The following is a 27,866-nucleotide window of genomic DNA, read 5'->3' as shown; positions in this document are numbered from 1 at the left end:
GTTCACATACCAGGTTTCAACAAAAGACTTTATAAAACAGCTGGCTTTAAAAGCTGAGTGATTGTCAGATGAGAAATGATTTATACTTGAAACAGTCATAGAAGGTGAAGTTAGTAGTGACTCATTTTCTGGTTATGCCAAAAAATATTTCTGCAAATCACTGAAATAAAAAAAAAATAGCATTTAATCTTTATTCACATTACTGAGATTATTCTGTTGAATAACTGCTGGGTACTATTGCAAACAAAAGACTTGCTTTTTAAAACAGCTTTAACATAAAATACAAATTCCTTGTGTTTGAAAAACCATGTTTCCTGTCTTCCTTGTGCCTCTGTATATCATCTTTGCAGATACTGGATTTTAGTGAGGGATAAATAGATAACCTGATAAACAAGTATACAAAAGGCTACACTAACTTTTAAATCTAGTATATTTTAATTTTCTTTTTCTATGTTGTTACTGAGAAACCAAAATGATGAAAATGCAGTGGATGTTCTGTGGGTTAGGCCTGGCTATAGGTGACAGATCTGAAACTGGGTGTAGGTAGGAGGTGCTACTGAGCAGGATGCTTTGTATTAATCTTTGTCCTAAAATTAGTCAGGGGTTTTTATGAGCAGTCCGAAAGAAAATGTAAATAGGGAGAGAGGGAGATTTGAAAGCAGAGATATGGACTGGAAAAAAAAAGGTGGAGGAAATACATTTTATTCATTATGTACAGTTGTAAACTAGGAATAAAATATTTTAGGCCCGGCTTGCCTGAATGCACTAAAAGAAGTGAAGCTGCTGAAAAGCTTGTGGAAGGCACGAGCACATCATCATCATCATCCTCATGAGTTCTGGCTAACAGTCTGGGCTGCAGAGGACAGTGCCTGGCCTCCAGGTGTGCAGGGATGTGCTGCAGCAGTGGAAGGGCTGTTCTGGTGGCTGTCCCCAGGGTGGATCACTGCACTGTGCCCAAGGGTGCTGCTCACAGCTCACAAGGGGCACCGGGGGTCACAGCTTTGGACAGCTTCGTTCCCAGAGAGGGCCAGAGAGCTCCAGTTATTCATGTTTGTGTTTGAAAATAGCAAAGTAGAAGCAGAAGTGCTGCTGGAGTAGGGGGAAAGCGATGAGTAAGGCAGCGTTGATGGCTGTCACAGTTACCATGGCAACCCCTCGGCCACCCGTCGGGATGCCATCCCTGTTTATGTAACCATCACAGAACATATGCCACCACCACTAATTAAGCCAAGGTTGAGCCCAGAACCTCGAGATCTGCCATACCTCTTTTTTTCTGTATAAATTGCAGGGTTAAGCACTACAGGGAGCGTAGGATCTGCTGTGGGACCATCCTGGGGACACCTGGCATCACCCTCCCCTCCTGGGCAGGAGGTGGCAGCAGGGCCAGGCTGTGCTCCTGAGCAATTCTCTCAGGCACTGGAATGTGCTGGTGTCTCCTGGGCAGCCCCTGGAGACGGAGCCCAGGAGCTCAGAGGGAGCAGGGACAGAGTTTCCCTGCTGCCGTGCAGCTTGATGCTGCTGCTGTGGCTGTTGTCTCACACTGGTTCTTGTTATAAACAATTTACTTCCAAATGCCACAGCGTTGCACATGGCAGGAATAAACCTCCCTCAAGACCCTGCAAGAGAGCAGGTAATAGCAGCCTGTCCCATTTCACTGCAATGGCAGTGACAAGAGGTAATTGCCCTGGGCTTGGTGTGGTTCCTGGTTGGGCTTGCAGCAGCCCAGTTTGCTAATAAAGTATTCTGTCATAAAAATCTCGTTTGAAAGGCAAGGAATTCAGATGAGTGTGGTTCTGCTTTTACCTTCAGACCCCTGTGGACTGGTATTGAGTCATCTCAGCAGTACAAGAGTAGAAAATTCACATTGTTTTTTCTGGCTACAAAAGGCTTTGCATTCTCGGGATTCTGTCAAGCACAAGTAGCAAAATTTGTGTCTGGCAATCAACTCCTTTAGGAAAATATTTCTATCTATAAAGAAGAACTAAAGAAAGAGAATTGAATGTTGGTGGTGATTTTCTTTCTCTTTCCTTTGCTAGAGCTCGTTTGCTGTGCTTCAGCTCTGTTGTTTCCTGCTGTGTCCTGCTCCAGGAGCGAGCGCTGGCCGGGCTGCGAGCTCGGCATCCCCAGGTACGATCAGCAGCGGCTGCGGGCCGGCCCGGCCGGGCAGGGGCTGCAGAGCCGGGCTGGGCTCAGCCCTGCGGCTCTGCTGGGCCTCCTGGTGCTGGGCTGGGCCGGGCTCAGCCCTGCGGCTCCGAGGAGCCACCTCCGGGGCTGGGCTGGGCCAGGCTCAGCCCTGCGGCTCCGAGGAGCCGCTTCTGGGGCTGGGCTCAGCCCTACGGCTCTGCTGGGCCACCTCTGGTGCGGGGCTGGGCGGGCTGAACCCAGTGGCTCCTCGGGGCCACCTCTGGTGCGGGGCTGGGTTGGGCTGGGCTCAGCCCTGCGGCTCCGAGGAGCCACTTCCTGGTGTTGGGCTGGGCTCAGCCCTGAGGAGCCGCCTCTGGTGCCGGGCTGGGCTGGGCTGAACCCTGCGGCTCTGAGGAGCCACCTCTGGGGCTGGACCGGGCTCAACCCTGTGGCCCTGAGCCCACCTCTGGTGTTAGGCTGGGCTCAGCCCTGTGGCCCTGAGAGCCGCCTGTGGTGCTGGGCTGGCCGCAAGCAGCTGCCTGCTCTGCCGGCTCTGCTGTCCCGGAGCGCACGGGCAGCGATTTCCCGCCTGGAGCAACCCGCTCAGGTTCGTGCTTCTCCTTACTCCTCCTTCAGCACTGGCTAAAAATTACAGTGCTTTACACACTTGATAGGTATAAACATCTGTCTGTGAAAATGCAGGCTGTTTCTTTTCTCATGGAGTAAATTGAGCATATTCCCCAGCTGCAAAAACCAGTGATTGACTGTAGAGATAAAAACTAACACAGGATTTCTGTTGCATTTCCTTTCTGATTCTGTCCTTGATTGTATGTAATGACGCCTTCACTGCATAGTTTTCCATGTGTGGATTATTTTAAAGTATGGAATCAGATTTTGGGAAACTAAAATAAATCACTGGGGTTTTGGTGGGGTTTTTTCCTGCCCTACATCTTGTCTCTTTTGGTAGGCTAAAAAGCTGATTACTGACTGTGGGATACCCCGGGTTTGGCTGTTAGTCCTTTTCTGTCCCCATGGAGGGAAAGGGCTGCCCACAGAGCCCCCACGATATGCCTGGAACACTGGGGTGATGTGGGCTGGCAGGCACACCACTTAATCATCAGAATAAGGAAAAAGTCAATTCTTATTATGTATGCTAAAAGCATCCAATGCCAGTACCTCCTAATTCCTTTTCTGAATTTCATCTATGCTGGTGCTTTTTATCCCTAATAACATTCTTATCAGTGGTGGCTTGCCATTTTATGGGAATGGATTTTAGGCAAAGCATAAGTGGAATAAGCAAAGAAATTATCTGTTGTAAACTTCAACACTAGTAAACATTAATATCTTTAACCTTTTGACTTGGAGCTCATCATTCATTTCATTGCTCTGGCTTACAACTGCAGATTAAAATTTCTTGCATTCATCTTGCTTGGTGAAGTAGCTTATTGGGATGAATAAATGACACCCTAATTAGAAGAGTAGCCTGAGTGAGAGTAAGCTGCTGGAACCAGCTTTGATGGTCAAAAAATTACCTGTAGCTAGTTTCTCAAGATTATCAAAGAGGCCCTCAAATTAGAATGTCTGTCTTTGATCATAGATGTGAGGAATGAGGCAAAATGAGTGCACCAAGCAGATGGCAGGGGGAGGAGATGGTTGCTGTGGAATGGAAAACTGGAGGAGTTTTTACAAAGATTCAGGCCCTTTCCAGGCATTGCTCTACCACATAGTGAATGAGACAGCAGTATAGGGCTCATTTTTATTTCTGTTTTCCACCATAAAATAGTAATGTATGTGTCTTCAAAAGTTAAATTGATTAGGTTATTTTTAAAGAAAAATCCCTCTTCTATCATTCCTCTGTAACCTTACCCTGATTTTTCTAGCCTGTTGTGTGCCAAGCTTCAAACAGTACTAATCTCTAGTAATCTCTTTCCACCTGGCCTCCTCACCTGGCTGATTCCCACTCCTGGCCTGGCTGTGGGTTTGTCCTGCAGGACCTGTGGGTGTGGCACAGCCCCTTGGCCCAGGCACGGGCAGGGTCAAACATGAAGGCACAAAAGGTACAAATGGGGTGGCCCAGGACTGAGTGACAAGTCTGGGACAGTGACAAAGTGTGGGAGGAGAGGAAGGCCTGACCCTACCTGGGAGATGGTGGCATCTCAGTGCTCCTGCACCCTGGGGTGATTTGCTGGCTCAAGGTGAAACCAGGAAAAGCAGGATCGGGTAAGAGGAGCAGCAGTCAGGTCCAGCCCCCAGCAGTGCCTGCCCTCACCTGCCCAGGCTGCTCCAGTGGCCAGCACAGGAGCCATCTGCTAATGAGCAAATCCTCTTCTCCACTGAAAGGGTTAATGCAGCTTTCAGACTCTGAAATTTGGGTTCACCCCACCTTGTACAACTGTCATGGCTCAGCCCATGCACAAATGTCTGCTTGTTCCTCTGAATCCACTGACCCCTTGATCTCAGTGCCAGCTTCTTTCAGGAAGTGTTTTATGTGGAATAATTTTCTTTTTGGAGATGTAAATATGCTGCATTGGGTTTATTGCTTTTTTATTTTGAGATAGACACTAAATGGGAACACCCAGTCTGTCTTCTTTATGTGACAGATCATTTAATATACCATTACATTATTTTATTTGTCTCAATTCTGAACTAAACTATCCTAATCTTTTTGTTTCACTGAAGGGATGAAAAGCTCTCCATATTAAAATATTTTTGTGGCTCTGTTTTATGCAGCATTTCTTCCTGAGAAGTCATAAATAGAACTGAGTGCAATACTCAGTAAATCATGTCATTGATTTTCTCACACAGAAAGCATGTAATCTGCTGCTTGCCTGGCCTTTGCTGTGACACCATTTGCATGCCCAGCCATTAGGAATTGGAGAGAACTTCTTAAAAGCTTAAAATAAAATTGTGGCATTTCTCTTTTGCCCATTGGTTTGTGGTTTGGTAGGAAGAGCAGGTTTCCTTCCCAGAAGTGATGATGAAGAGCAGGTGCCTTCACCATGTGCTGTACTGATGCCTGGTCCTGATAAGGGGCTGTAATTTTGCACAGCTCAGCCACCTGGTTCCTGAATTTCTCCACAATTTTTGGCTGTGCACAGTCCAGCCCTGCTGTGCTGTTGCTGTAATTTATGTGTTATTTTTAATACCTCACTTTTTTATAACGCTCGTGGCGATTTATTTTTAAACTTAATCCTGGCAAGTCTTTATTTAGTGACTCCTGAGGTTCCCGGGGGGGGACTGGGACCACTGGAGGGTGCCCCCTGTGCTGCAGCCTTGGTGTTGTAGCTGATCCTGCCCGGGCTGTGAGCCAGCCCCTCCCTCCTCAGTTACCTGCCCTGACACTTCCCTGGGGCTTTGCTTCCTCTTCAGTCACTTCTTGCCCATCCTTTCCAATGCTGGTTTGTATTTTGCTATCCACAAGTGATTTGCTAAACTGAAATGGGGGTTTTGGGGCGTTTTGGGGGTTGGCACTTGTGGGTTTTGCTGCCTCAGGTGTTCAGCACTCGGATCTTTGGAGCCTTGCAGGAGTGCAAGGGAGAGAGGCTGAAGCAAACAGAAGTTGCAGAATTGCTGGACTCCACAATCCTGGAGTGATCCACCCTGGTTTCCTTCTCCACCTCTGGATAACCACAGCTGTTCCCAGGTCTCTGACTATGAGAGCACTATAATGTTTCTCAGGTATTGCTTTTTTTGTTTATTGTGAGCAGCCTCTGGAGACGTTTGGTAAAGTTCATTCTTCTCCACGAGTGTTTGCATGTGCTTAAACAAAAGGAAAAAGATCAAAGGGCAGAATTTCAAGTGAGCCCAGGAAAGGTAAATCAAAGATAATTAGATTGGTCAAGATACACTCATACAGGTGCACTTCTAAAATGCTGTGAAGGGCTTAATTCTCATAGTTTTCCTTAAATAAAGTATGGAGAAACTGAAATGCACTGGAATTGAGGATGCTTTTTCGAAATCATAATTATTGTGCTTTTTTCCTGTCAGCTGATATATACACCCATAATTTGCTGCTAAATCTTAGAATGTTGTACAGCCATTTTCAGAAAGCAAACCATTTATAATTTGGCTTACCAGACTTTTTTAAAAGTAGAAAATAAAATCAATTTTCCATGTAAATAAAAAAGTATTCCTAAAGAATATACTGTACTGCTGTGTCTGAGTGATCATCATTATAAGAATTTATATATGTCTAAATGGACCAAATAAATTTAAATTTTTATTAATGCTAAATTATGATTTCTTTTTCCAAAAGGAAAAAAAAATCTCCAGTTTAGAATGTCAAGAATTCTTATTATTGGAACACATAAGAGTTCCTTCTCAAATACCTGCCTTGGCTGGCCCCTCAGCACCAAAGGGCAGAGCTTGGCCTTATTACAGCTCTGTGTGTTCCAGTGTGGTGATGCAGAATCCATTCAGAGTACCTGGGCACATCCTGAGGATATTCCTTGCCTTTTCCTTGCTCTGTGGCATTATCTCTTTGGGTTAGGTAAATTGCAAAGAAATGCCTGTTTTCTTCTGAAGCATCACAGATTATCTAGCCCTGGGCAAGTTTTTTCTCCACTTCGTTGGTTATTTCCATGTCTTTCCAAGGTTTTATCCTTGCAAGTTTTAGGGAGGAAAAAAAATCACATTTATGGTTTTCCTTCACTTACTTAGTATTTTGAAATACTTATGTCATTTGAGCTCTTGTTTTTAAAGGAGAGAAAATACAGTGGGAAACATTAAAACAGGAAAAAAACCCCTATCTGCAGCAAGATAAAACTTCTTTTTTAACAAAAGTGGTAGTGCCCAACATTTATGGAAATGTCCATCTGTGCTCTCTGCCAGAGTCAGAGCTCTGGCTTGGTACTGCAGTGAGCTGATATTTAGTAAATATCCTTCACTTTGGGGAAAAGTAGTGCCAGCCCATGGTGCTTCTTGCATTCTTTAGTTCCATGGCTTTTCCTGGCACAGGCTGAGTGAGAGGGGAGTGCTGGACATTCCCTGGGAGCCTCCCCACAGCCCCTGCCCTCCAGGCAGGACCTGCACAAGGATCAGGTTTTAAAACAGTCTCTTAAAATGTTTATGATTGCATTAAAATTTAAAAGAAACAGAAATGAAATCCTGGCAGAGAATAGCCATCCCTTTTCCCTGCTGTGTGAGACCTGCACTGTTGTTTATGATGATCAGTGACTGTCCAGATGCCTTTAAGTGGTTCAGACAAACCACAAAGCCGTGGTGGTTTTGTGGCCTTTGGGCACTCCCATATAGGAAGCCCAGGTTGAATTCCCACTGCTGATTTTTTCAGTCTGAGGACAGGCCTGGCAGTGGGGAGAGGTTTGTGGTTGTGCAGCAGCCCTGACTGGACTGGTGCCCAAGAATGCTGATCAATGCAGTTTATTCTGCAGCATAAAAATTGCAGCCCCATTGTCAGGGCCAGCAGCACTAAAGGTAAATGGGTTTTCCCTGGAGGAGGACAAACCAAAGGAACCCTGGTGATCCCAGAGGAGGGCAGAGGGCCCTGGTCCCAGCTCAGGAGAGCCCCAGCCTGTCAGTGGGGGGAGATCTCTGCAGCACACAGCATTGCAAGCACATGTCTAATAGGTGCATTCATTTTCATATGCTCTTCATTGAGCAGGCCTGATTAATTAGTGCGTGTCACCATCTGGTACTTACAGAGACTATTCATTTTTAAAATGTTGAAATTGTAGGGAATGTTGCACACCAATTAAGTTCTTTTTAATTGGATTATTTTAGTATAAAGTATTACTGGAGAAGGCCTTCATTGTGATTCAGCCAGCATGCATCCAAAGGAGACCTGCCAGCCTGAAATTACCTAGAAAAAAGGCAAAATGCCTGAAATGCATGTTTTTTACTATCTTCATGCACTCAGCAAAGCTGATGTCAACAAATAAAAGCTCCACAGAGACATTTCTGCAAGGCTCTGCAAGGTTCCTGACACGAGGGTATCTCAGCTGATCCCTGCTTCATCTTTGCACTGCAACTCCAGATCTGTCATCTTCTCCCTCTGACCTGAAAACTGAAATAATGCTTTTGCCTTCCTGACTGCTTGATACCAACTCAACAGGGCCAGGCTGAGCCCTCCTGTGCACAGCTGTGTACCTGCTGGAATGAGGGGCATTAGTCTCACATACACAAAGAATGATTTGGCCTTTAAGGTTGATAAATAATCTGTGCTGACTCAAGCATTTAGTGAATGAAGTGTCACGATCTGCTGTTGGGAGCAGAAGTTGTCTGTCTGTGCCTGCTCCTGACACTGACTCACTGCGTGAATTTTAGTTCCTGAACGTCACTGCACTGCAGTGGTTCCCTCTATAAATTGTGAATAGTTCTGTTTACCAACTTACATAAAAGGCTTTGAGATACAGGGATGAAATGCAGACTGTTGATGTCACATATTTGCTATTAATACTTTGTTTACAAGTCTGATGCTGTTTTGTAAGTAACATCTTGTCATTGCCTTGATTTTGCGTGGATTGAGCATCTTTAAATAAGTTCTGTCATCTGAACTACTGATTTCAATAGAGCCAGGAGCTCTGCAGGGTGCACATTCCTGTTCCTTAGCAGGCACATGGAGTGTCAGTGGAAGCAGGGAGGGTAGGGAAGAAAAGACATCTGGAAGAAAAGACACCAGGTCACCTGCAGCTGGAGAGATCTGAGGTGTGACTCCCTGGATCTCTCATTGCCCAGCTTTGTTTTAGAGGCAGTGTAGGAATCCAGCAATGTCAGGGTGATTTTTTCCTTGTCTTTGTGTGTATTTTCAGTCCCTTCAATGGCCTCTGCTGCCCCCTGCCAAGCTGCAGCTGGTGACAGCCATGGAAGCAGCAGCCTACTGAAAGATTTCATTTCTCTTATCACTCCTAATTACTCTCACCATAATTACCACGCATGATAGAGAATCTGTAGTTGAAAAAGGAATTCTTTTTAAAGGAGGGAAAAGCGGCAGAATGATTGCTTTTAGTTGTCCAGCAAGGAAGAAACTGACTTTTTTTTTAGAATGCAAATGCTTGCTTCAGCATATAAAGGTCACTGTGGATTTAATTTGAAATAGCGTAGGAGTGCTTCTGATTTCAAAGTACAAAAGTAGCACAGTGTTGGAATTGTTTTGGTTGTTTTCTTAAGATCCATTTCCTCTGGTTGGAAGGTGGCTGTTTCCTCTGTGGTGCAGCTGCAGGCAGTGTCAGGGCCTGTGACAGGAACTGCTTGTCCTGCTGTGCCCGAGCCAGTTGCAAACCCAGCTGGGGTTCACAGACCTGCAGTCAGTGGCTCTTCTGTTCCAGACTGTCACAAATCATCCTGGGGTCAGGGCTGTGTTCAAGCCACTTCTGTTGGCTGTTGCAGACCAGAAGAGCTGGGACATCTACCCATGGCTTGTATATAGTGTGCCCAGATTCCTCAGCTGCACTTCCACAATCCCCAGGTGTGATTGCTGAGGTGAACTGCTGCAGGCAGCACTGCTGGCACACAGAGGGAGTTCTGGGATGAAGGACAGGGCTGTAGTTGTTACCCTCTCTGGAGAACTGTGGTTCTGCTGAGTTTCCTGTAGTTCCCATTCTCTGGCTTAGAGGAAGTGCCAGCATCAGTGTCAGGGCAAAGGAGAGTGACAGTTGTGACACAGGCAGTGGTGTCATCAAGTCAGGATGTAGCCCCAGGCAGGTGGGCACTGCAGAGCTTCCTCAGTGCCCCCCTGTTCCTGGCAGGAAATGCCTGGAACACCCTAAAGCTGCTGCCTTGTGATGGAATTCTAGAGCAAGTGCAGCTCATGCAATTTCAGAATCACATGGGTAAATTTTAAAACCCATACACAAGCACTAACCTTTTGTTTAAATTGGTTGTTCAAAGCTTTTATGTGATGGAGAAATATATTTTTCAAGAAAGCATTTCGTTAGATTCCCATTAGTGTAACTTTACTCCTTCTGCTTGTTAAACACATGAAAAGAGGGAGCTAACCAGAGTATAAAAATCTTGTATGTGCTCTTTCTCTGGTTCTAGGAGAACTGTTTCTTAATGTAATTTTTCTGCTTACAATATATGGCCTTGCAAAGTGTTGAAGCAACAAAACTTGAGAGAGATTAAGAAACATACAAAGGCATTTTACTCTGTATATGTAAGATAAAGTCTGAAAGTTTGGGCAGATCTCAGTCTGGCAGAGTTTCTATCTCTTAGGTCATACAGAGAAAGCTTTTGGCAGTGGCTTGTTGGCAAAAAGCTTTGTCTGGAAACATATTTAGTCAGCATATGAAATGTGATAGCCCTGGTAGCACGGCTGTGTCTGCAGGCACTAATAGAGTTAGGCTTCAGCCCCATCTGCTGTTGGATCAGGATTGCTCTGTTGCTTTGCCAGCACAGGCCAGCCCTTGCCAAAACACAGAGCAGGACGTGAGGAGACTGACAAACCCCTCGTGGTGTCACTCTGCTCATGATGCTGTGTTTGCCACGCTGATGAAAGGCAGTGGTGCCCTGAGAGTTCCAGCACAGCCTCGCTGGTGCTGCTCCCAGCCCAGCTGTGTGGGGGCTGCAGCTGGACCTGCAGGGGCTCAGCCCTGCCCTCTCGGTGTGCCTGGGGCAGCAGCAGGGGTATCTGCACCCCAAGGCCTGTAAGGATAGAGCATTATTGATTCCCAGTGCCTGTGCTTACAGGAGTAGCAGTGGACGTAGAGAGCCTTTCCCCTCAGTGAAATGTCTCCGATAATTTGAGTTATGCAACAGTGACGAAGAGAACAGACTTGCGGATTTGGCTCAGAAGGCTTAAAATCTTCAGGCATTAATTCATGAAACTCTCAAATCCTGGATACTCTGGTGGCTATAAAGCACAGCAGATTCGTGTTTGATTTTTACTTAAGGCTGATCGTTTCAGGAAATAAAAAGATTCACTTTGAAAGGGATTTTCAGTTCTTCTTCAGTTGTTATTTCTGGAGGGGTTAGGTAGAAAAGCTACATGTGAAATAAATCAGGGACTAAAAATCCTTAGCTTTGTTTTGAGGATATCAGAATGGTTTATTGCCATTGTGGTAAGCAAAAGGAGAAAAAACAGTGACTTTCTAGAAAGATTTCCACTGTATTGTTATCTGACTTTTCCAGGACATCAGAACAGCCTATCTGTTCAGCCAAAATATCTCTCCAGTTATCATTTGACTCTGATGAAAAAAGTGCTAAAATGGCAGAGTTTGGGATTGCTTGAACACATTTTCTCACTTAGGCTGAGCTTGTTCACATTCAAAGCTAGAACAAATTATCTCAATTGCATTTAGGAGAGTAAACATACTCTTGCTCTTTTCTCTCATGTTTGAGTAGTTATGGTGAAAGCGTAATGTGCGGTAATCTTTGCGTTTATATCCTCTTCCTGCATTTGCTTTATTGGACAAAATTAAAGGTCAGTGGTCCTGAACTAGTCAAGAGAATTACTCTAAATTCTCAGTCACTGCCATTTTTCCCTCCCTCTGCTTTAAGTAGCATAGGACTTAGCTGCCAAAGTTTTAATTCTTTATGTATGAGAAGAATGATAGTTGCAGTTTGATTTTGCATTTCAGTTATATAGTTTTATAAATGAAGACGTCAGCAAAAGGCTACTTACCCCTTCCACATTATCCTTAGTGTGAAAAATATAATGATCAAGCAGATTTTCCTCCATTCTCATCCTCTTTGTGTTTTGTGCTCTTTCAGCATGATCACTGCTCCGGGAAGCGTCGGTGCTGGGTGAGCAGAGCCCATGGAGGAGACTCCTGCCATGCACTGAGCAGCAGGGCTTCAGGCACAGGGCTCTGGGAAAATGTCTGCTTGCAACACTTTCACTGAGCACGTCTGGAAACCCGGTGAATGTAAGAACTGCTTCAAGCCCAAGAGCTTGCACCAGTTGCCCCCGGTGTCGGAGAAGAAGCCGCTCTCCCATGCCAACCTGAAAGCCAATGCGAGCCAGAGCAGCGGGCAGCGCCCGGGCAGGGGCAGCGGCGGCTTCCGCCCGCCCGTGGCCAAGAAGCCGACGATAGCGGTGAAACCCACCATGATGGTGGCAGAGGGGCTCTGCGGGGAGCTGGCCACGCTGGAGCAGGTCGAGAACAAACCCCTGCCCGCGGGCTGGAACCGCAACAAGGCGGTGCTGAGCAAAAAACCACTGAACAATAACAATGAGGAGGAGATCGAAGGTTACAGCCATGTTCCCAGGCCGTATGGCAGCAGCGAGGGCGTGGGGAAGGTGCCCAATAACAATAATAATAATGGGCTGACAGAAGTTCTGAAGGAGATTGCGGGTTTGGATACCACACCTCAGCTCGCTGGGAATGAAACAAACGCGAGAGAAACCTTCTTGGGAAGGATAAATAATTGTTACAAGAGATCCTTAGAAAGGAAGATCCCTCCGAGCTGCATGGTGGGTGGAATGAAGGACTCACAGAGTAAGCATGTTATTCTGAGTGGAAGCACTGAAGTCATAAGTAATGAAGGTGGACGTTTCTGTTATCCAGAGTTGTCTAGTGGGGATGAGAGTGAGGATGACACGTTTTTTGGCAGCATGCAGGAAGAGCACGAGAGCTGGGATGAAAGTGATGAAGAGTTGTTAGCAATGGAAATCCGCATGAGGGGCCAGCCTCGCTTTGCTAATTTCAGAGCTAACACCCTGTCTCCTGTTCCGTTCTGTGTTGACAAAAAATGGAATACTGTGCCCCTTCGGAACAAGTCTCTGCAGCGGATCTGTGCCGTGGACTATGACGACAGTTATGATGAAATTTTAAATGGTTATGGGGAAGAGACTGTGATTCTTTATGGGCAAGACAGCATGCAGAGCATGGCATCTTCTGATTCTACATCTCCTGATTCTTCTTTGACAGAAGAGTCTCGTTCTGGGACAACCAGCAGTTCTTCCCAGAAGCTCTGTAATGGAGGGTTATCTCCTAGCACTCCTCAGGAACTCAAAGTGATTGAACCAGAATATGAAAGTCTTTGTGACAATCAACAAGTGAAGGACGTGCCAAAAGCACCCAGAACTGCTCTGAAAAGTCAGGAAACTCACAAGGCAGTCCTTGCGCTTCGCCTGGAGGAGAAGGATGGCAAAATTGCTGTGCAGACTGATATGCAGGAGAATAAAAGTTCTTCAGATGTTGCTGGTCAAGCCGTGACTATTAATTTGGTGCCTGTGGAGGAGCAAGCTAAACCTTACAGGGTGGTGAACATGGAACAGCCAGTGTGCAAGCCATACACAGTAGTGGATGTATCAGCTGCCATGACCAGTGAATGTAAAGAGAACCAGACTGAAACCTCAGAAACCAAAAAGGCATCATCTAACCCAAGCTCACCAGTAACCCCAGGCACACCTATTGCATCCTCTGCAGCATCACCTGTGCGTGTACACACCAACCTGAAAAAATCCAGCGCAATCAGATACCAGGAAGTGTGGACTTCCAGCACTAGTCCAAGACAGAAGATACCTAAGGTGGAACTGATTGGAAACGGCTCAGGACCTTCTGTTCCTCCCAGGAAGACAAGCCACAAGTCAGCTCCTACTTCACCTACAGCTACAAACGTTTCTTCGAAAACCATCCCAGTTAAGTCTCCCAATTTGTCTGAGATAAAATTCAACAGTTACAACAATGCTGGCATGCCACCTTTCCCTATTATCATTCATGATGAGCCCACTTATGCTAAGAGCTCTAAAAATGCTATTAAAGTTCCCATTGTAATCAATCCAAATGCCTATGATAACTTGGCAATCTATAAAAGTTTTCTAGGGACAACTGGGGAGCTGTCTGTCAAAGATAAAACTACAAGTGTGATAAGCCATACCTATGAAGAAATAGAAACTGAAAGTAAAGGCACCGAAGCCATAGGCAGCAAATCCACTGAGCTGCCCCAAGCAAAGGGGGCGGCCAGTAGCCCTGAGTGCAGGCTGGGCTCTGTGGCTCAGAAGGTCCAGGAGTTCAACAGCTGCCTCAGTAAAAGCCAGATATCCCCGCAGAGAAGTCACAGTGCTGACCACAGCTCCCCCTCCAGAGTTCAAAAGGCAATGCAAGACCCTGCAGCAAAGGCAGACGTGACCCCGGAGGGTTCTGTCGGCAGCAGCAGTGGCAGAGAGAACGCGAGCACGGTGCTCTCACAGATTGTGGCTTCTATCCAGCCTCCACAGTCTCCTCCAGAGACACCTCAGTCTGCTCCCAAGTCCTGCAGTGTAGAAGAACTGTATTCCTTACCCCCTGAGGGAGATGCTGGTAAAAACACCCTGGTACGACCCAAATCTCTGTTTACATCGCAGCCTGAGGTGGAGTCCTCCAAGATGGAAAGCACTGCCGTTAAAGTGCAGAAGGATCCGCTGTCACAGCCAGCTGCCACTCCCTCTCCAAAGGCAGCACGAGCCACCCCGGGTGCCACCAGTCCCCAGGCAGAGCAGGCCCCGCCATTCCCCCCTCCACGCTCCACCTCCTCTCCCTACCATGCCAGTAACCTGCTGCAGAGGCATTTCAGCAACTGGGCCAAGCCCAACAGCCCCCCCAGGTCCACAGAAGCCGAGTCCATCCTGCACTCGGAGGGGCGGCGCCCCGACGCCAAACCCAAGCGCTGGATCTCGTTCAAGAGCTTCTTCCGCCGCAGGAAAGCCGACGATGAGGAGGAGAGGGAGAAGGACAGGGAGAAGGGGAAGCTGGTGGGTCTGGATGGAACTGTGATCCACATGCTGCCCCCGCCCCCGGTGCAGCGGCACCACTGGTTCAGCGAGGCCAAGTCGGAGTCGAGCGAGAAGCCCTCGATCGTGTTCATGTACAGGTGTGACCCCGCACAGACCGAGCCCCGGGCTGAGCTCCCAGCCCAGCCTGGCCTGGACTCTGCCATCGCAGAGGCACTGGCCAAGGACAAGGGGGAAACACAGGAAAAGCCTCCAGAGAGCTCGGAACAAAGCACAGCCAGCCACTCCTCACCACCTCAGGCTCCCAAGAAAGTCCCCAGGTACCACTCAGCTGTTTTAGTCACTTACTCTGTTGTGAGCTGTCCTGTATATGCTGCTGAAAAGGGAGACACTAAAGAGTTTTATTACATTAATGCCATTTTTTCAAAGTATATTTATTTTAGGTAACTTAGAGGGTATTTTAAAATCTTTCTGCTATGTTAGATACCAGAAAAGATGTAAAGCATTTACTAGAAGCAGTACCTGATATTTAGAGTTTGTCTTGCAGGCTCACTTATGTGTCACAATAGTCATGTTCCATCGGATCAGATCCATTCTCTTGAATTTCTGCTTTAAGAAATGTTTCTGTGTTATGGGAAACTTGAGAATTTCTCAGCAGAAATAGGAGGCTACTATTGAGAAGTACAATAGAAATGAAAAGATCTGTGACTCATGGAAGCTGTTGTGCTAACTTTACCTCACATGCCCAAGAATTCAACAGATGCTAATTAACCACACTGCAGCATCACTGCAGCACTCTCAAAATGAACAATTAGGGTGCCTACAAAATAGTTTTATGTCTGTCTTGCAAGGCCTTTAGCAGTGACTGTGCTTTGTCCCCTGGCACAGTATTAGATCCAGCAAGAGCTGGTCACATCAGTTGCAGTCAGTCATGTGGGCAGAGTAGAATTCCCTGAGTGCTGGACCACAGCTGTGGATGTGTTAGAATTTGTCTTCCAGTGTTATTACACAAACCAATTCCAAAGTAGGCTTAAACTTGAATTATTTATTTCATTATAACACAACCAAAATTTTTGTGAACTATGAGCCCCAGAAAATGTATCATGACAGTGTTTTTTGTTTTCTTTCTCCATGTTCTGTACAAGAAAACTGCTGTTTTTTAGCTAAAAACAGTTTTAACCTAATAGAAATCTCTGTATGAGCATAGATAGAGTTTACCATAAACTGACTGCCACTTGTCCTAAAGCAAAATCACTTGGTTTTCTTCCTCCATACAAGACAAGTGCCAGAATAGTGCAGTCTCTGGATTTGCCCTAAATGAATTGGTGAGAAGTAGCTGCCTTTAGAGGGCAAGTTAAAGGATTGCCAGAGATTGTTCCTTTACAGGAACCTGGTTTCTCTCTCCTGTCCCTGGGGCAAGCCAGGGAAAGTGAGGTTGATTTTGGTTCCAGTGCCATCAGGAGCTTGCCTTGCCCCAGCTCTCAGTGCCCAGGTCCTGTGCTCTGGTGAGCCAGGGCAGAGATCCAGGAGAGAAGGAGCTTGGCAGTCACTGCTCAGGCACAGCAGCTGGCTGATGGGCAGGGCATGGGCAGGGGGCAGCAGCTCCTCTGTGGGTGGTGAGAGGAGCAGCCTGCCAGGATCCTGGCACTGCCCTGGAGATGGTGCTGTTGGGATGTGTCCAGTTCTCCTCCTGCCCTTCCTCTTGGAGGCAGCGGGCCACTGATCTCTCATTCACTCATTCCAAAAAGCATGTTTACTCTTCAGTTTTCTTCAAGTCACAAGGATGTTGGTCAAAACCATATCTCAGAATTTTCCCCAGTAAAAACTGAAATTTTCCACATGTTAGATTTGGAATTTCTTCTTTCTGACAATATCGTTCCCTGGTGTCTACAGATTTCAAAGTACACTGAGGTGCTGAGTTGTGGGTAGCTTTATGCTTCAGTTCTTATATTCTTGGTGCCTTGAGTTATTTAGGGTTTTTTAATATTTTTAATGTTGTTAATGACACCAAGTGAAGCCTTATAATGCCACGTAATGAAGGGTTTTATTGTTGTTTGAGGGGCTTGGCTTTCGTTTTTAATATCCTGGTGGGTGAGAATCAGGATTTCTAAATGCCATTTTTGCTCAAGCAGGAGGCATAACCCATGAGAAGCTTTGCTTGTTTTGTGTTAACCCTCCAGGTATTAGTAGAAGGTTAGCTGTAATTCAGGCTAAAATATGTGCATGAAAAAGATGTTTAGAATGTTCAGTTAAGCCTGCAGAGGCTTAGAGGAGAATGGATGACCTGAAGATAGCCATCAGTGAACAGGACACTTCCCTAACTCAGAACACCAAGAACAGCAAGCTCTCTGAAAAAACAAACTGATGCCCTGGAAAATAAGATAAGCTTTTAAAATGTCAGATTACTGGGGGATCTTGAAAGCAAATTTAATGAAGATCCAGCATTTCCTTACTTTGCAATGGATTACAGAGCTGCTAAAGATTGATAACACAACTACAAAACAGCTGAAGGTATTTCAAGCTATCACTAGAAAGGTCAGTTTTCCCTTTGAACAGCACTTGCAAAACTGTCAGTTTTTCAGAAAGCTGAAAATGATCTCTCATACAAAGGAACTTGGTTTGGATTTGTCAGTGTGGTTGTTTCTGTTTGATGGCAGGATGCACAAATGCTGGTTCAAAAGAAGCTTGCAAATAATGATATATTAAATTTACTGAAAACTTGTAGATAGATAATTTTTTGCTAAAAATCAGCAGTCATGCCATTTTTCTTATTAATTAGAATGAGAACACCTTTAGTTCATGAGCCAGCAGTTGTTCTCAGGTGCAAAACCTAAAACTGACCAAAGATACCACTGTATCTGGTATCTGTAATTGATGAAGGTGGGACAGCACAGCTGCAATCCACTCATCACAGGCTGAACAAAAAGATCCTTCAAAGGCTTTGTTATCTTATGGATCAGAGTGTTCCTATTGGAGTTTCACAAGGTAAAGGCTTCTCTCCGTCATTGAGACATCACTGCTCATACCCAGCAGCAACTTGTTAGATTGAGACATTTCCTCAAAGCGAAGTGCAGCCCAGTCCTGCTGCTGCCTTGGCTGTTCTCAGAAAGCACATCAGAGCTGAACTAATCTGAGCTGGGCACAGCCATCTCCATTTCAGTTACAGGCTCAACTCAGGAGTTTCCTTTCACAGCTGCAAGTCAGCCATAATTTTACTTTATGGGATCTTTGGGCCAGTCTTGGATGAAGTGAAGGTAAAACTCTGTTTTTCCTGAAATACTTCCTTCAGGTAGTGAGGTCTGTATTTGATTTTGTTCTGGTTCACATAAGGAAGCATTTCTTCATAGCTAAATTTGTGATCACCAATCTAATTCCTAAGATTGTGTTAGTTTTTGTGAAGGGATTTGATCTCATAACTGATAGATCTGAGCTCTGTACAGAGGAGTATGAGTGTTGTGACAGATCACTCAGTGGAAACAATGGGAATCACTGTTCTACAACAATGTAGCCATACATTAAGATCAGAATTTCATCCAGAGACAGGCAGGAATAACCACCACTACCACATTCCACTTTCACACTGTGTCTGATCCAGTCCTGCAGATTCCACAGCTGCTTCAGAAACTGCTTGAGAAGATAAGAAAATCTGTGAAATCACAGTAGGGCTCTGTTTAAAACAAAGTCCTTCCCTGTTTGGAGGGCTTCTGGTATAACTCTTAGGGTGAGGGTCTCACATGAACCCAGAACCTTTTAGGTACAGCCCAAGTAAATTGATGAACATTTTCAAGGATGTTGTAGATGAAAAGAAATTCCTTGCTTGAGCAAGTCTACTGAAATGGGAGAAATTCTCTCTGAAAATTTAAGGTGGATCAGCTCTTCCTTCTTGTCAAATCCATGTTAGGGCTTCTCTTATCTTGGTGTCAGCAAGCTTTATCTACCTTACTCAGCAGTGCTTAGCTGTGCTTTTAAAAGTATTAACTAGCTTTCTTCAACCATTTCAGAAATTAAAAACTTGTGAGGTTTTTCTCTAGAACATTTTCCAATTCTAACACAATAGGAAATTCTGCATGTGCATTAAGCAATAAGTTTGGTAACATTTTATGTGAGAACTTGTAAACACCAAGGACTGTTAAAGATCCAAATAGAAGGGACTTTACCATTTATTATTTTATAAATTTAGATTAGGAAATGGAAAATCATGTATTGTTCTTAACTCCTCTAATACAGTCTGTAAAATGGAAAGACCGAGAACCTAAAATGGATAAAGAAAAATATCTTCTTTATAATGCACAGTTAATCTGTGCAAGTCATTACCATTAAGTTTCAGTGACACTAAAGAGCTTAGCAGGATGTCTTTACTGGATTATCGAGTGTACTCCCTTTATCCGTGCAAACATCGCATTATACAAGATCTAAAAAAAAAACATTCTCAAGCTTCAGGACTAAGCCAGCTTCTCAAGAATCAGAATTAAGAATGAACTTCATGGCTTAGTAGTTTCAGGTTGTCATTTGAGAAGTTTGTATCACTTTCCTCTTCAGTGACTATTGGTGGTGGTGAGGAGGGACTGAGCTGCAGGAGCTGCTGGGATGTTTTGTGTGTGCACAGTGCCCTGTGACTGAGACCTGGGCACTGCCTGTGTGTGCCCAGTGCTCTGCAGGAACAGAGTGGGCAGTGGTCTGAGGAGAAGTTCTGGGTAGGGTGGCCTCTGACCTCCCTCCGGCCATTCACCTCTGCATTTTCCCTCAAGCATCATTCAGTCAGTTTAGGCTTTATGTTTGCTTTATTAGCTTAAAAGTGCAGGGCCTGAGGGCATCTCAGAGCGCTCTCTTTGAAACTAATATAGCTACAAATTACACAGTTGGGTTTTTGTGTGTGCAAAGCAAAGTCCTCTTCCTTGTCATCTCCAACTGTACAGCTGCCATTGATGGCTGCTGTGCTGATGTCCACTCAGGGAGGAGATCAGAGTCTGTGCTGGCCCCAAGGCCACATCTGCTTTTCTCTGTCTCTGTCACTAATTCCTGCCACTGGGATTTGTGTGCTGTCGTGTACAGAGCTGTGTTCCCTCACCTTTACCTCTGGATCTGACCCTATTTCAGGATACACTCTCACAATCACTTCTTATGAGCGTTCCACTTTATCTCCCTCGTATTCATTGCTGTTTATTAATCTCCCTAATTGAGCAGGCGTGCTCTGAATAGAGGAGAACACAGGTCACACAAGAGCTGTGATTCCAGTGTCCTCACCAAAATTAACACCCTACACAGGCAGCTTTCTGCATCCTGCTGTTCCCAAAAGACTGAGGCGAGTTAGACCACATCATCTTCTGGCTGGCCTCCAAAATCCATGCAGGAGGAGAGCCTGAAGGAAAGAGAGGCATTTGTCCCTGCAGAAAAATAACACTTTTAAGACAGTTTTGAGCCTGTGCACACGTGAATGACAAGTATATGAATTCAGTGGGGTGTTGTCTGAAGGACAGTCATTTTTATGGCAAGTTTTTTTGCTTCACATAATCTTAGCTACTTAGGAAAACAGACACATTCTCTGCATGCAGAGGACTGCTTCCTCCACTAACTGAATAATTGTTTAACTTCAGCCACTTGTGCCTGAGGAGCAGAGTTCTCTAAGATAATTAATTTCTATAAAGTTTGTTTTTGAAATAAAAAAGCGGAGAGAAAAAAACTTGGACAGAGGAGGCTGCGCCCACTGTGCTAGATGCTAAATATGTGCTCTTATGCAAGGCATCAAAGAATCCATCCTGGCAAAATATCTATAAATATCCCAAATAAGGAGATAGCTGTAAGTATGACTTCTTAGCAGTAAGCAGATAGAAAGTTACACTAAATCAGGTTCTAATGGTTCTAATCTGAGAGAACTGCCTGTTTATCAGCTGCTCCTCTTTCCTCAAAAAACCAGCTATTTTAACTGTTTAGTTCTTGAAGCAGCTGGGGATGTGGTTCCTGGAGCTCCCTGAGTGAGGATGGTTCCCCTTTCACTCCTGCTGTGTCCTGCCAGCACCACCGAAGGGCTGACATTTGCACTGTGTACACAAGCTTGATCTCTCTGTTCTCAGCGTTAAGATACTGGGAAGCATTTCCCCATGGATTTCATGACCTGACCTCTAATTGCTGTGGTTTAAAATGTATTCTTTTGAGGCCCTGAATACAGATTTGAGATACTCTCTAACTCTCAACAATAGGTTAGTGTCACTTGCTGAAGCTCCCGATGAGAGCTGAGCCGTGCTTTTCCCGGAGCAGTGGCATGAGTGAGGCCATAGCCCATTCCAGAGCAGTGATGCAGCCGAGCCCTGGCCCTGCAGGGAGGCAGGGCAGGAGTTAAGGAGGCAGCGCTGCTGTGCTGGCTCTGGCAGGGCCCAGCCCCCGAAGGTAAACACTAAGGTGCAGTAGGTGTATCACTCTGTGCAGAGTTCAGCCCTCTTGCTCACAGCTTGCACAACTTGTAGCACACCAGAACACTGTGGAATCAATGGCTCGCCAGAGTTTCAAGACATGATTAAAAGACTCAAGAAGGCCCTGAAAGAATTTCCTTTAATGGGGAATTGTGTGAGTGAGTACAGTGGGTGAGTTGGTATTTTTTTTTTCTTTCTTCCTTTCTAGCTGTTGGTTTACTTTGGCAAAATGCTTCTGAGCTTAGGTTTAGTGTATGTGCATGCATGTGTCTGGTTTGGAGAATGAGTATGTTCTTACCTCACCAAGTGATACTAAAAAGTTACTTTGAGATGTGATAATTCCTGGTTTGTGGCAATGACAGAACTGTGAAGCTATTAGAACCTATTTCTTCTTAAAACATTCCTGTTGAGGAATGCAGGTATGTACATTATTTACAGCAACTACAAGCCTTCAGTTCAATTATCCTGAGAGCCTTGTTACTGCTTTAATTTTATGTCTGCTTTACTCTGAAATTACTGAGGTTAACTCTTTAATGTGGATATATTTATGGCACATGGAATGTTCTTCACACCATTCCTATGCATGGTACTAAAATGGAACAAAAACTGGTACGCTGATTAAAGATTACATCTTTTTGAACTGATGCCATTTTTTCTCTTTTACTAACAAGTTCTAATGAGTTTGGTTTGTGTCAGCCTGCAGTTAAAATTCATGAGTCTGAGCAGAAACAGCATGTGCTCACTGCACTGTCCTGGGTCTTGTCATGCAGAGCATTGGCATGTTGGAACCTTTTACTGGGGATTGCTACGAGATTGTGTCCCAGGATTTTCAGGGGTTTGCCTTTGCCATAGACAAATACCTGTCATTTATTGTGTTAACTCTTTGTGGAAGTTTGAAATCCTTATCACAAAAAATAAGTATCTCTGCAGATACATGATGTGCTGATTGTTTTTTGATGGAAGTGTGTTACTCATGTCCCTAATGGAAGTCACAAGTAGTTCAAATTCTTCCCGTTGTATTTGATCAGGCTGTAGTAATGAGAGCTAGCAAACAGCACATATGCTCTTGAGATTTGGCCTGTAATGAGTATTTGTTCCTGCAAGTGAGAGAACATAAAGGCATGGAAATATTTTTGCTCTGACATGTTTTTGTGCCATATTATTGATAATTGCTGTTATATTTTCAGTATGATTGTGGAGTTTTATTAAATCTCAACTTTTTTTCATGCATATAATGCATCATTTTTAAATTATACTGCAATAAATATATCCATGGAAACCAAGTAAATGCACAATTTTCAGAGTTCTGTGCTGTAAGTCATCACAGTGTGATTAAAACTTCACAGCTAAGAGCAGGCACAGAGGAATGTCTTCAGTGCCTTCTGCAGTTGGCCTAATGCAGATGGATTTTAACGGTGGAGAATTTTATATGGGAAAGAGATTATTGGCCTAAATGAGGTCTGTTTCCCAGAGTGTCAGTTCCCAAAATCCTGCCAGGATATGAAAATGTATCCTTGAAGTTTTATGCATTTATTGGGACTTAATCCTACTTCCTATACCCTGTTATATTTGTTTGAGGCACAATTGCTTGCACTGGCAAAAAGCACCCTAAACTCTGCTGCTGTCCTGAGTCCCACTCACTTTACCCAGAATCATGCCTGCACATTTATGAGTATGGATGTTGATGGTAGTCAAGCTGTAAAACATTTTATTGTAGCTTTTATATCGAAGGCACGAACTCTTATATGCTACATATTATTATAATCATGATAATAGTAACTAACGTGTTACTATTTCAATCACGAGTTGTTCCTTCTCACTAAGGAAAAGAAAAGCTGTAGATAGTTAGGAAAGGAGGGTGCAAGAACTTGCTCCTTTCGCAGCTGAGCCCTTCGCGCAGTGTGCCGGGCTGGCAGTGCAGGTGACGCTGTGGTGTCTGTTTCAGTCAGGTGCCCGAGGAGCCGGCCCTGGAGGAGCTGTCCCCGCGTGTCCCCAGGGCGGTGTTTGTGAAGCAGGACAATGGGGGCAGCGCCTCCGTCATCCCCGCCTCCGCCTCCCGCGGCGCCCCGGGCCCGGAGGAGAAAGAAGCAGCTTCAAACTCTCCTGATCTGAGCACCTGCAGCGCTACCTACAGCAACCTAGGTGAGTGCACAGGAACTGGATCACATTTTGGAGACCTGTCCAGGGTGTGAAGAGCCTTTTCTTCTGAACAGCTCAATACATCTTCATGAAAGTAGCTTTTAACTGCTTAATATCGATTTACAGAAGATAAAGATATATAGTCTCATTCCGAGGTCATAACCAAGAAAGTGAAGATTCAACAAACTCAAAGGTTTGTTTTCCTGTAATTTAAAACAGTCTTTTAATTGCCCTTAGTGATGAACATCTCAGATGATTTTTAAAATCAACATTCTTTTATCTCTTTGGAGGAATTTTTGTCAAAGATGTTTAAAATACAGAGCAAATTACCTAATTTCTTTAGAAGGAATAAATAAAATTCAATATTTTCCTAAACTAGATCAAAAGATAGGGCTTTGTATTTTAGAGCACCAATAACTGCTAAAATATTTGTACCCATCTCTTGTTGGCTGAAACTGTTCTTATCCTGGTCAGAGAGTTCACTTTTGGTCCTTCCCAATGAGATACAAATGTCCTGAAGGTGCTACTCAAAGATTACTGAATTCCTGACTCGTTAAGAGGTCCATGGATGCAGGGCTTCTCTGGAAGATAAGGGAGCAAGATAAAGCAGCATCTCCCAGTGCACAGTGTCAATATTATCAGCCTGATTTTCTAAAGCATTTTGATTTGCAGCACTGTGAATTCAGGGATACCTACAGCCAGGTTTTCTAGAACAACAAAATCTCTCATTTATTTACATTCCAGGATATCCCAATACATGTTTTTTGAACATCCCAATCCTGTACACAGCAACTCATTAAGCATTTGGCCAAGAGTGAAGTGATTGTGTAGAGATGGCTCAGGAGTACAGGGAGTTTGGCATGTCCACACAGGTTTCAGGGATCAAGGACTGAACTTTAAACCCTCAGGTGCCCACATTCCTTAGACATTCAGTGAAAGTGTTGCATTTTTTTACTTAAATGTGAATTAGTGGCCAGCTTATTGGTGCACTCTGCTATTAAAACATTAATTAGGTATTGTTGATAAAGCATAAGGAGGAAAAATATCCTATCCAAGTGTGATGGTAACATCTACCAAGAAATTCCTCCTCTAAGGGGGAAAACTAAAATCTGTATCTTTATGGTGAATTACTCATAGATATAATGAATTATTTTCAATTTAGTGAGGTATGTATCTGTATCTATATTTGCTGTATTTAGAAGACAGGGACATTGCAGGCAGAATCCAGGCAGTTGAGGTCTGGCTGCATCAGTACTGCCTGTACCATGTTTATCCTGTGCAGCAAAATACCATCAACACTGGAACAGCTTGCTCAGAGGAGTTTTGGAATCTCTGCCTGTGGAGATATTCACAAGTTCCAGCCCAACTGGAGAGGATCTGGACAACCTGCTCCAGCTGACCCTGCCTGCCTGTCCCAAGAGATCCCTTCCATCAGTCCTGGCCTGTATTAGTGCTGGTCCTAAGTTTGAATATTTCTTTTTAAAGCCATAAAAAAGTCAACCCCTTAGCAATTTATTCAAAACCTTCTCCTCACCGTGGGTTCACTTGGAGCTGTGCTGTCTCCAAAGTACCTTTGGTGTGAAAGGGTTAATTAGCTGTGGGGCTTGCCTGGCTCTGGCTGGGAGAGCTGCCTGCTGCTAGGAGCAATGCTTCCCTAAATGGCACTGAGCTCCCTGGCTGCCCTTCAAAGGCTTCCTGCTTTATTCAGCCAGCCTCACTCTCTAGTTCAGATGGCAACAGAGAGATTTCTAGGTAGGGACAGAGAATAATCCCTACTTGTTTTCACATCTTGCATCACCTGGGCAGCAAAACCTTATCTTTTGTAGAATTAACAAATCCTGGTATGTGAAACTGGAAGAAAGGATAATATGAGAAGTTACATCACATTTGACTCTTGCCTCAGCTGCAGTTAGAACTGCATGCTGCAGTTTGTAGTTTGTAAAATGCATCATGTGCACATCTCAATTTGCAACATAATGCACAAGGTTCACCTTTTAAACTGATCTGATACATATTCTATGGTTTTTATTAAAAAGCAGATAATATGTCTCTACTTTGATAAACGGCTAATCTTCAGTTCTGACACGTCATGATGCCTTAGCACTCATGAAGTGTCATGAACAGAAATAATTGCAAGCCTTGGTGAATTTTCATCTGCAGTCAGGTAACAGTTTATGTCAGGTACTGCCCTCAAATATATTTGGTTTGGCCTTCCAAGAGACAAACCTTACAAAACAGAGGATTCTCCTCCAGGAGTCAGGTACAACATAAAAGAGTTGGACCTTTTATGATGATAGGATAAGGTGTGTTCCTGGCTGTGGAAATGAAAGGAAACTTGAGTAGGAGGAGAGAGGTTCTTGACTGCCGTGGTCACAGTGAGGCTCTGTTGCCCACAGTTTAAGAAGAATGTTTTAAAAATTGCACAGGCTCTAAAGAAAAGCTTTGCAAATGCCTGGTATTGAGGCAAGCACTTCATAGGGACTAATTCAGAATCTGTCAGCTTATCAAAGTAAGAGTTTGGCTTAATCATGGTGGGGGTGCTCATGTGGTGGGCAGAACTGCAATGGGGGACCTGTGGTATCAACAATTTAACAGAATCCAGAGGCTGCCACTTGAATCAAGATGAAGAAACAAATGTTCAGCTGTGTAAGGGAGGGCCTGGATGTTTCTTTTGTAAGAGGTTCTTTTATTGTTACAGAAGTGAATTCAGGTAAGCCCTGTAACTGATGATAAGGAAGACAAAGCCTTTCCTTTACAAATCTTTAAATTGTTCTGTCTTTGTGTGAATTTGTTGGGGAAATTGACTTGATTGAATTTGCATGGCTGTAAGTAGATTAAGGTATTCTCAGTATACTCAGGATAGTTTTTCTGCCATTGGAAAAAAAATAGGTTATTTCATTATCAGCTGTTTTTCTCTTTACACCTAAAGAAATAGAGGGAAAAGGAGGCTGAGTTTCTAGGCTTTGTGACTGCTGACACTGGAAAAAAAATCCCAATCACAGTGTCTGCTATGGGACATTGCCTCAGTCAGTCAGTTGGACCAGGGCAGAAAACAGTGCTTTAGCCAGGCTGGAAATAAAGTAATGAGATCATTGTTGATGAAAACTGACGGTTCAGTGACAGTGATTATAGCATCAGTCTGGTGCATTTTGTGTAGTGCATAATTAGCACAGGTAATGTCTGAGGTGGTGCAATGGAGGGTGGGCAGCAAGACCTGACAAGTCACCAAGCAAACAAAGTGAGATTCTCTTCCTGCATCTCCCAGGAGACCTGTGCCAGCCTCAGGTTACTGCTGAGACACTGCACATGCACCACCAGCGTTACTTAACAAATGTTAGCTTCCATTTCTCTAACATCTATCATCATTCTGGTAAGATTTTAACTATTCAATGGACACTACATGTGTAAACAGTGGAGGATTTAGTGCAAATCTGTACAGGACAGGTTCATAGCATGGTGGTGTACATGCACAGCATTTATTGGAGCTGGGGCTGTGAGGCATACTGGTAGCTTTTGCTGTGGCATTTGTGGGTTTGTTTCATGGTTTGGTTATTTTTATCAGCCAGGATAAGTGTTTATTAAGGAGTGATGTCAGATTTGATAGTTTCGGCAGCTAACATAAATAGGCTGCAATGCAAATGATAAATCAGTTACCCAGAAAAATTAAACTTAAATGCCTTTCTCAGATGTCTTTCAGAGTTTCAGAACTCTGCATGGTGTCTGGAGACTTAAGCATTAATATTTAAATAGTGTATTGAGATTCTATAATGGAAGATCTTTTTGAGCTGTAGAATTATTTAAAGCTCTGTAGAAATCTGCTGTCTGTAAAGAGTTAAATTTTTTTCTGTCATTGAGCAGTCTGGAATCCACTTCAAAGATCTCTCCAAGTGGTAGCCTAATATTGTCCCTGTTCTTCCTTTTCATTTTGCCTCCCAAGAGTGTGGCTCAGGCTGAACTTGCAGTGTTGGAGAGTCTGTGCAGTAGGTAAGGAAATGATGAGTTTAAGCATGCAAGGGGAGAAGGAAAGGATAGGCAAGAAAAAGAAATTAATGCTCTGCTGGTATTTCTATGCAAAAGGACATTTTTGTGCCTTTGACAGGGACAACATTTAAGACAATATTTTTCTTGCTGGGCAATGATTTTATAAAAATTGGCCCTGTAGTTTCCTGCCATGCTGGGGGAAAGCTAAACTGGAGACTGGCACAACAGCAGTGAAAGAAATGTACAGTGCTGGAACTCAGCATAGAGACAGTGCAGACATGAAACTTTTCAACTGGATAATACAGATGGTTAGATTTCAGTATGGAAAACTTGTTCTTGTGGGAAGAAACCACACTGTAACATAGCATTTTATACAAACTCATTTTTTCTCAGCTGAGAGTACTTGAAACAGTAACTACAGAATGACTTGTACATTCAGTTCTCTGGAACCTGCCACCCCCTCCAGACATCTGAAAAAACAACTTCTGGTTATGAAAACCTTCTCCAATTCTGTTTGGATGTCACAGTGCCAGTAGCTGTGCAAAAGCAGCCGTGGTTGCAGTCCCAACACTCTCCTCTGTGTGAGTGACTTTTGGAGGACAGAG

General features: G+C 44.3%; 1 protein-coding gene and 1 long non-coding RNA gene across 3 annotated transcripts in view; one reads left to right on the top strand and one right to left on the bottom strand.

Moving 5' to 3' along the window:
• The window catches only part of PEAK1 (pseudopodium enriched atypical kinase 1), a 111,490-nt gene that overhangs the window by 63,149 nt on the left and 20,475 nt on the right, over positions 1 to 27,866 (top strand). The window contains exons 3-6 of one of the 2 annotated variants that reach the window (XM_059482467.1): positions 2,037 to 2,127; positions 11,791 to 15,054; positions 21,196 to 21,312; positions 23,087 to 23,283. In XM_059482467.1, the coding sequence (XP_059338450.1) occupies positions 11,897 to 15,054; positions 21,196 to 21,312; positions 23,087 to 23,283 (3,472 nt within the window). In that variant the 5' untranslated portion in view covers positions 2,037 to 2,127; positions 11,791 to 11,896. The remainder of the gene's footprint in view (positions 1 to 2,036; positions 2,128 to 11,790; positions 15,055 to 21,195; positions 21,313 to 23,086; positions 23,284 to 27,866) is intronic. The other variant, XM_059482468.1, reaches the window with a different exon arrangement.
• LOC132079706 (uncharacterized) overlaps positions 1 to 27,866 on the bottom strand; it is a 31,703-nt gene that overhangs the window by 3,649 nt on the left and 188 nt on the right. The window lies entirely within an intron of this gene.

The sequence above is a fragment of the Ammospiza nelsoni genome, chromosome 14, assembly GCF_027579445.1.
Source record: "Ammospiza nelsoni isolate bAmmNel1 chromosome 14, bAmmNel1.pri, whole genome shotgun sequence".
NCBI lineage: Eukaryota > Metazoa > Chordata > Aves > Passeriformes > Passerellidae > Ammospiza > Ammospiza nelsoni.
Note: the sequence above shows the minus strand (reverse complement) of the source record. Positions and strands in the feature narration are given on the sequence as shown.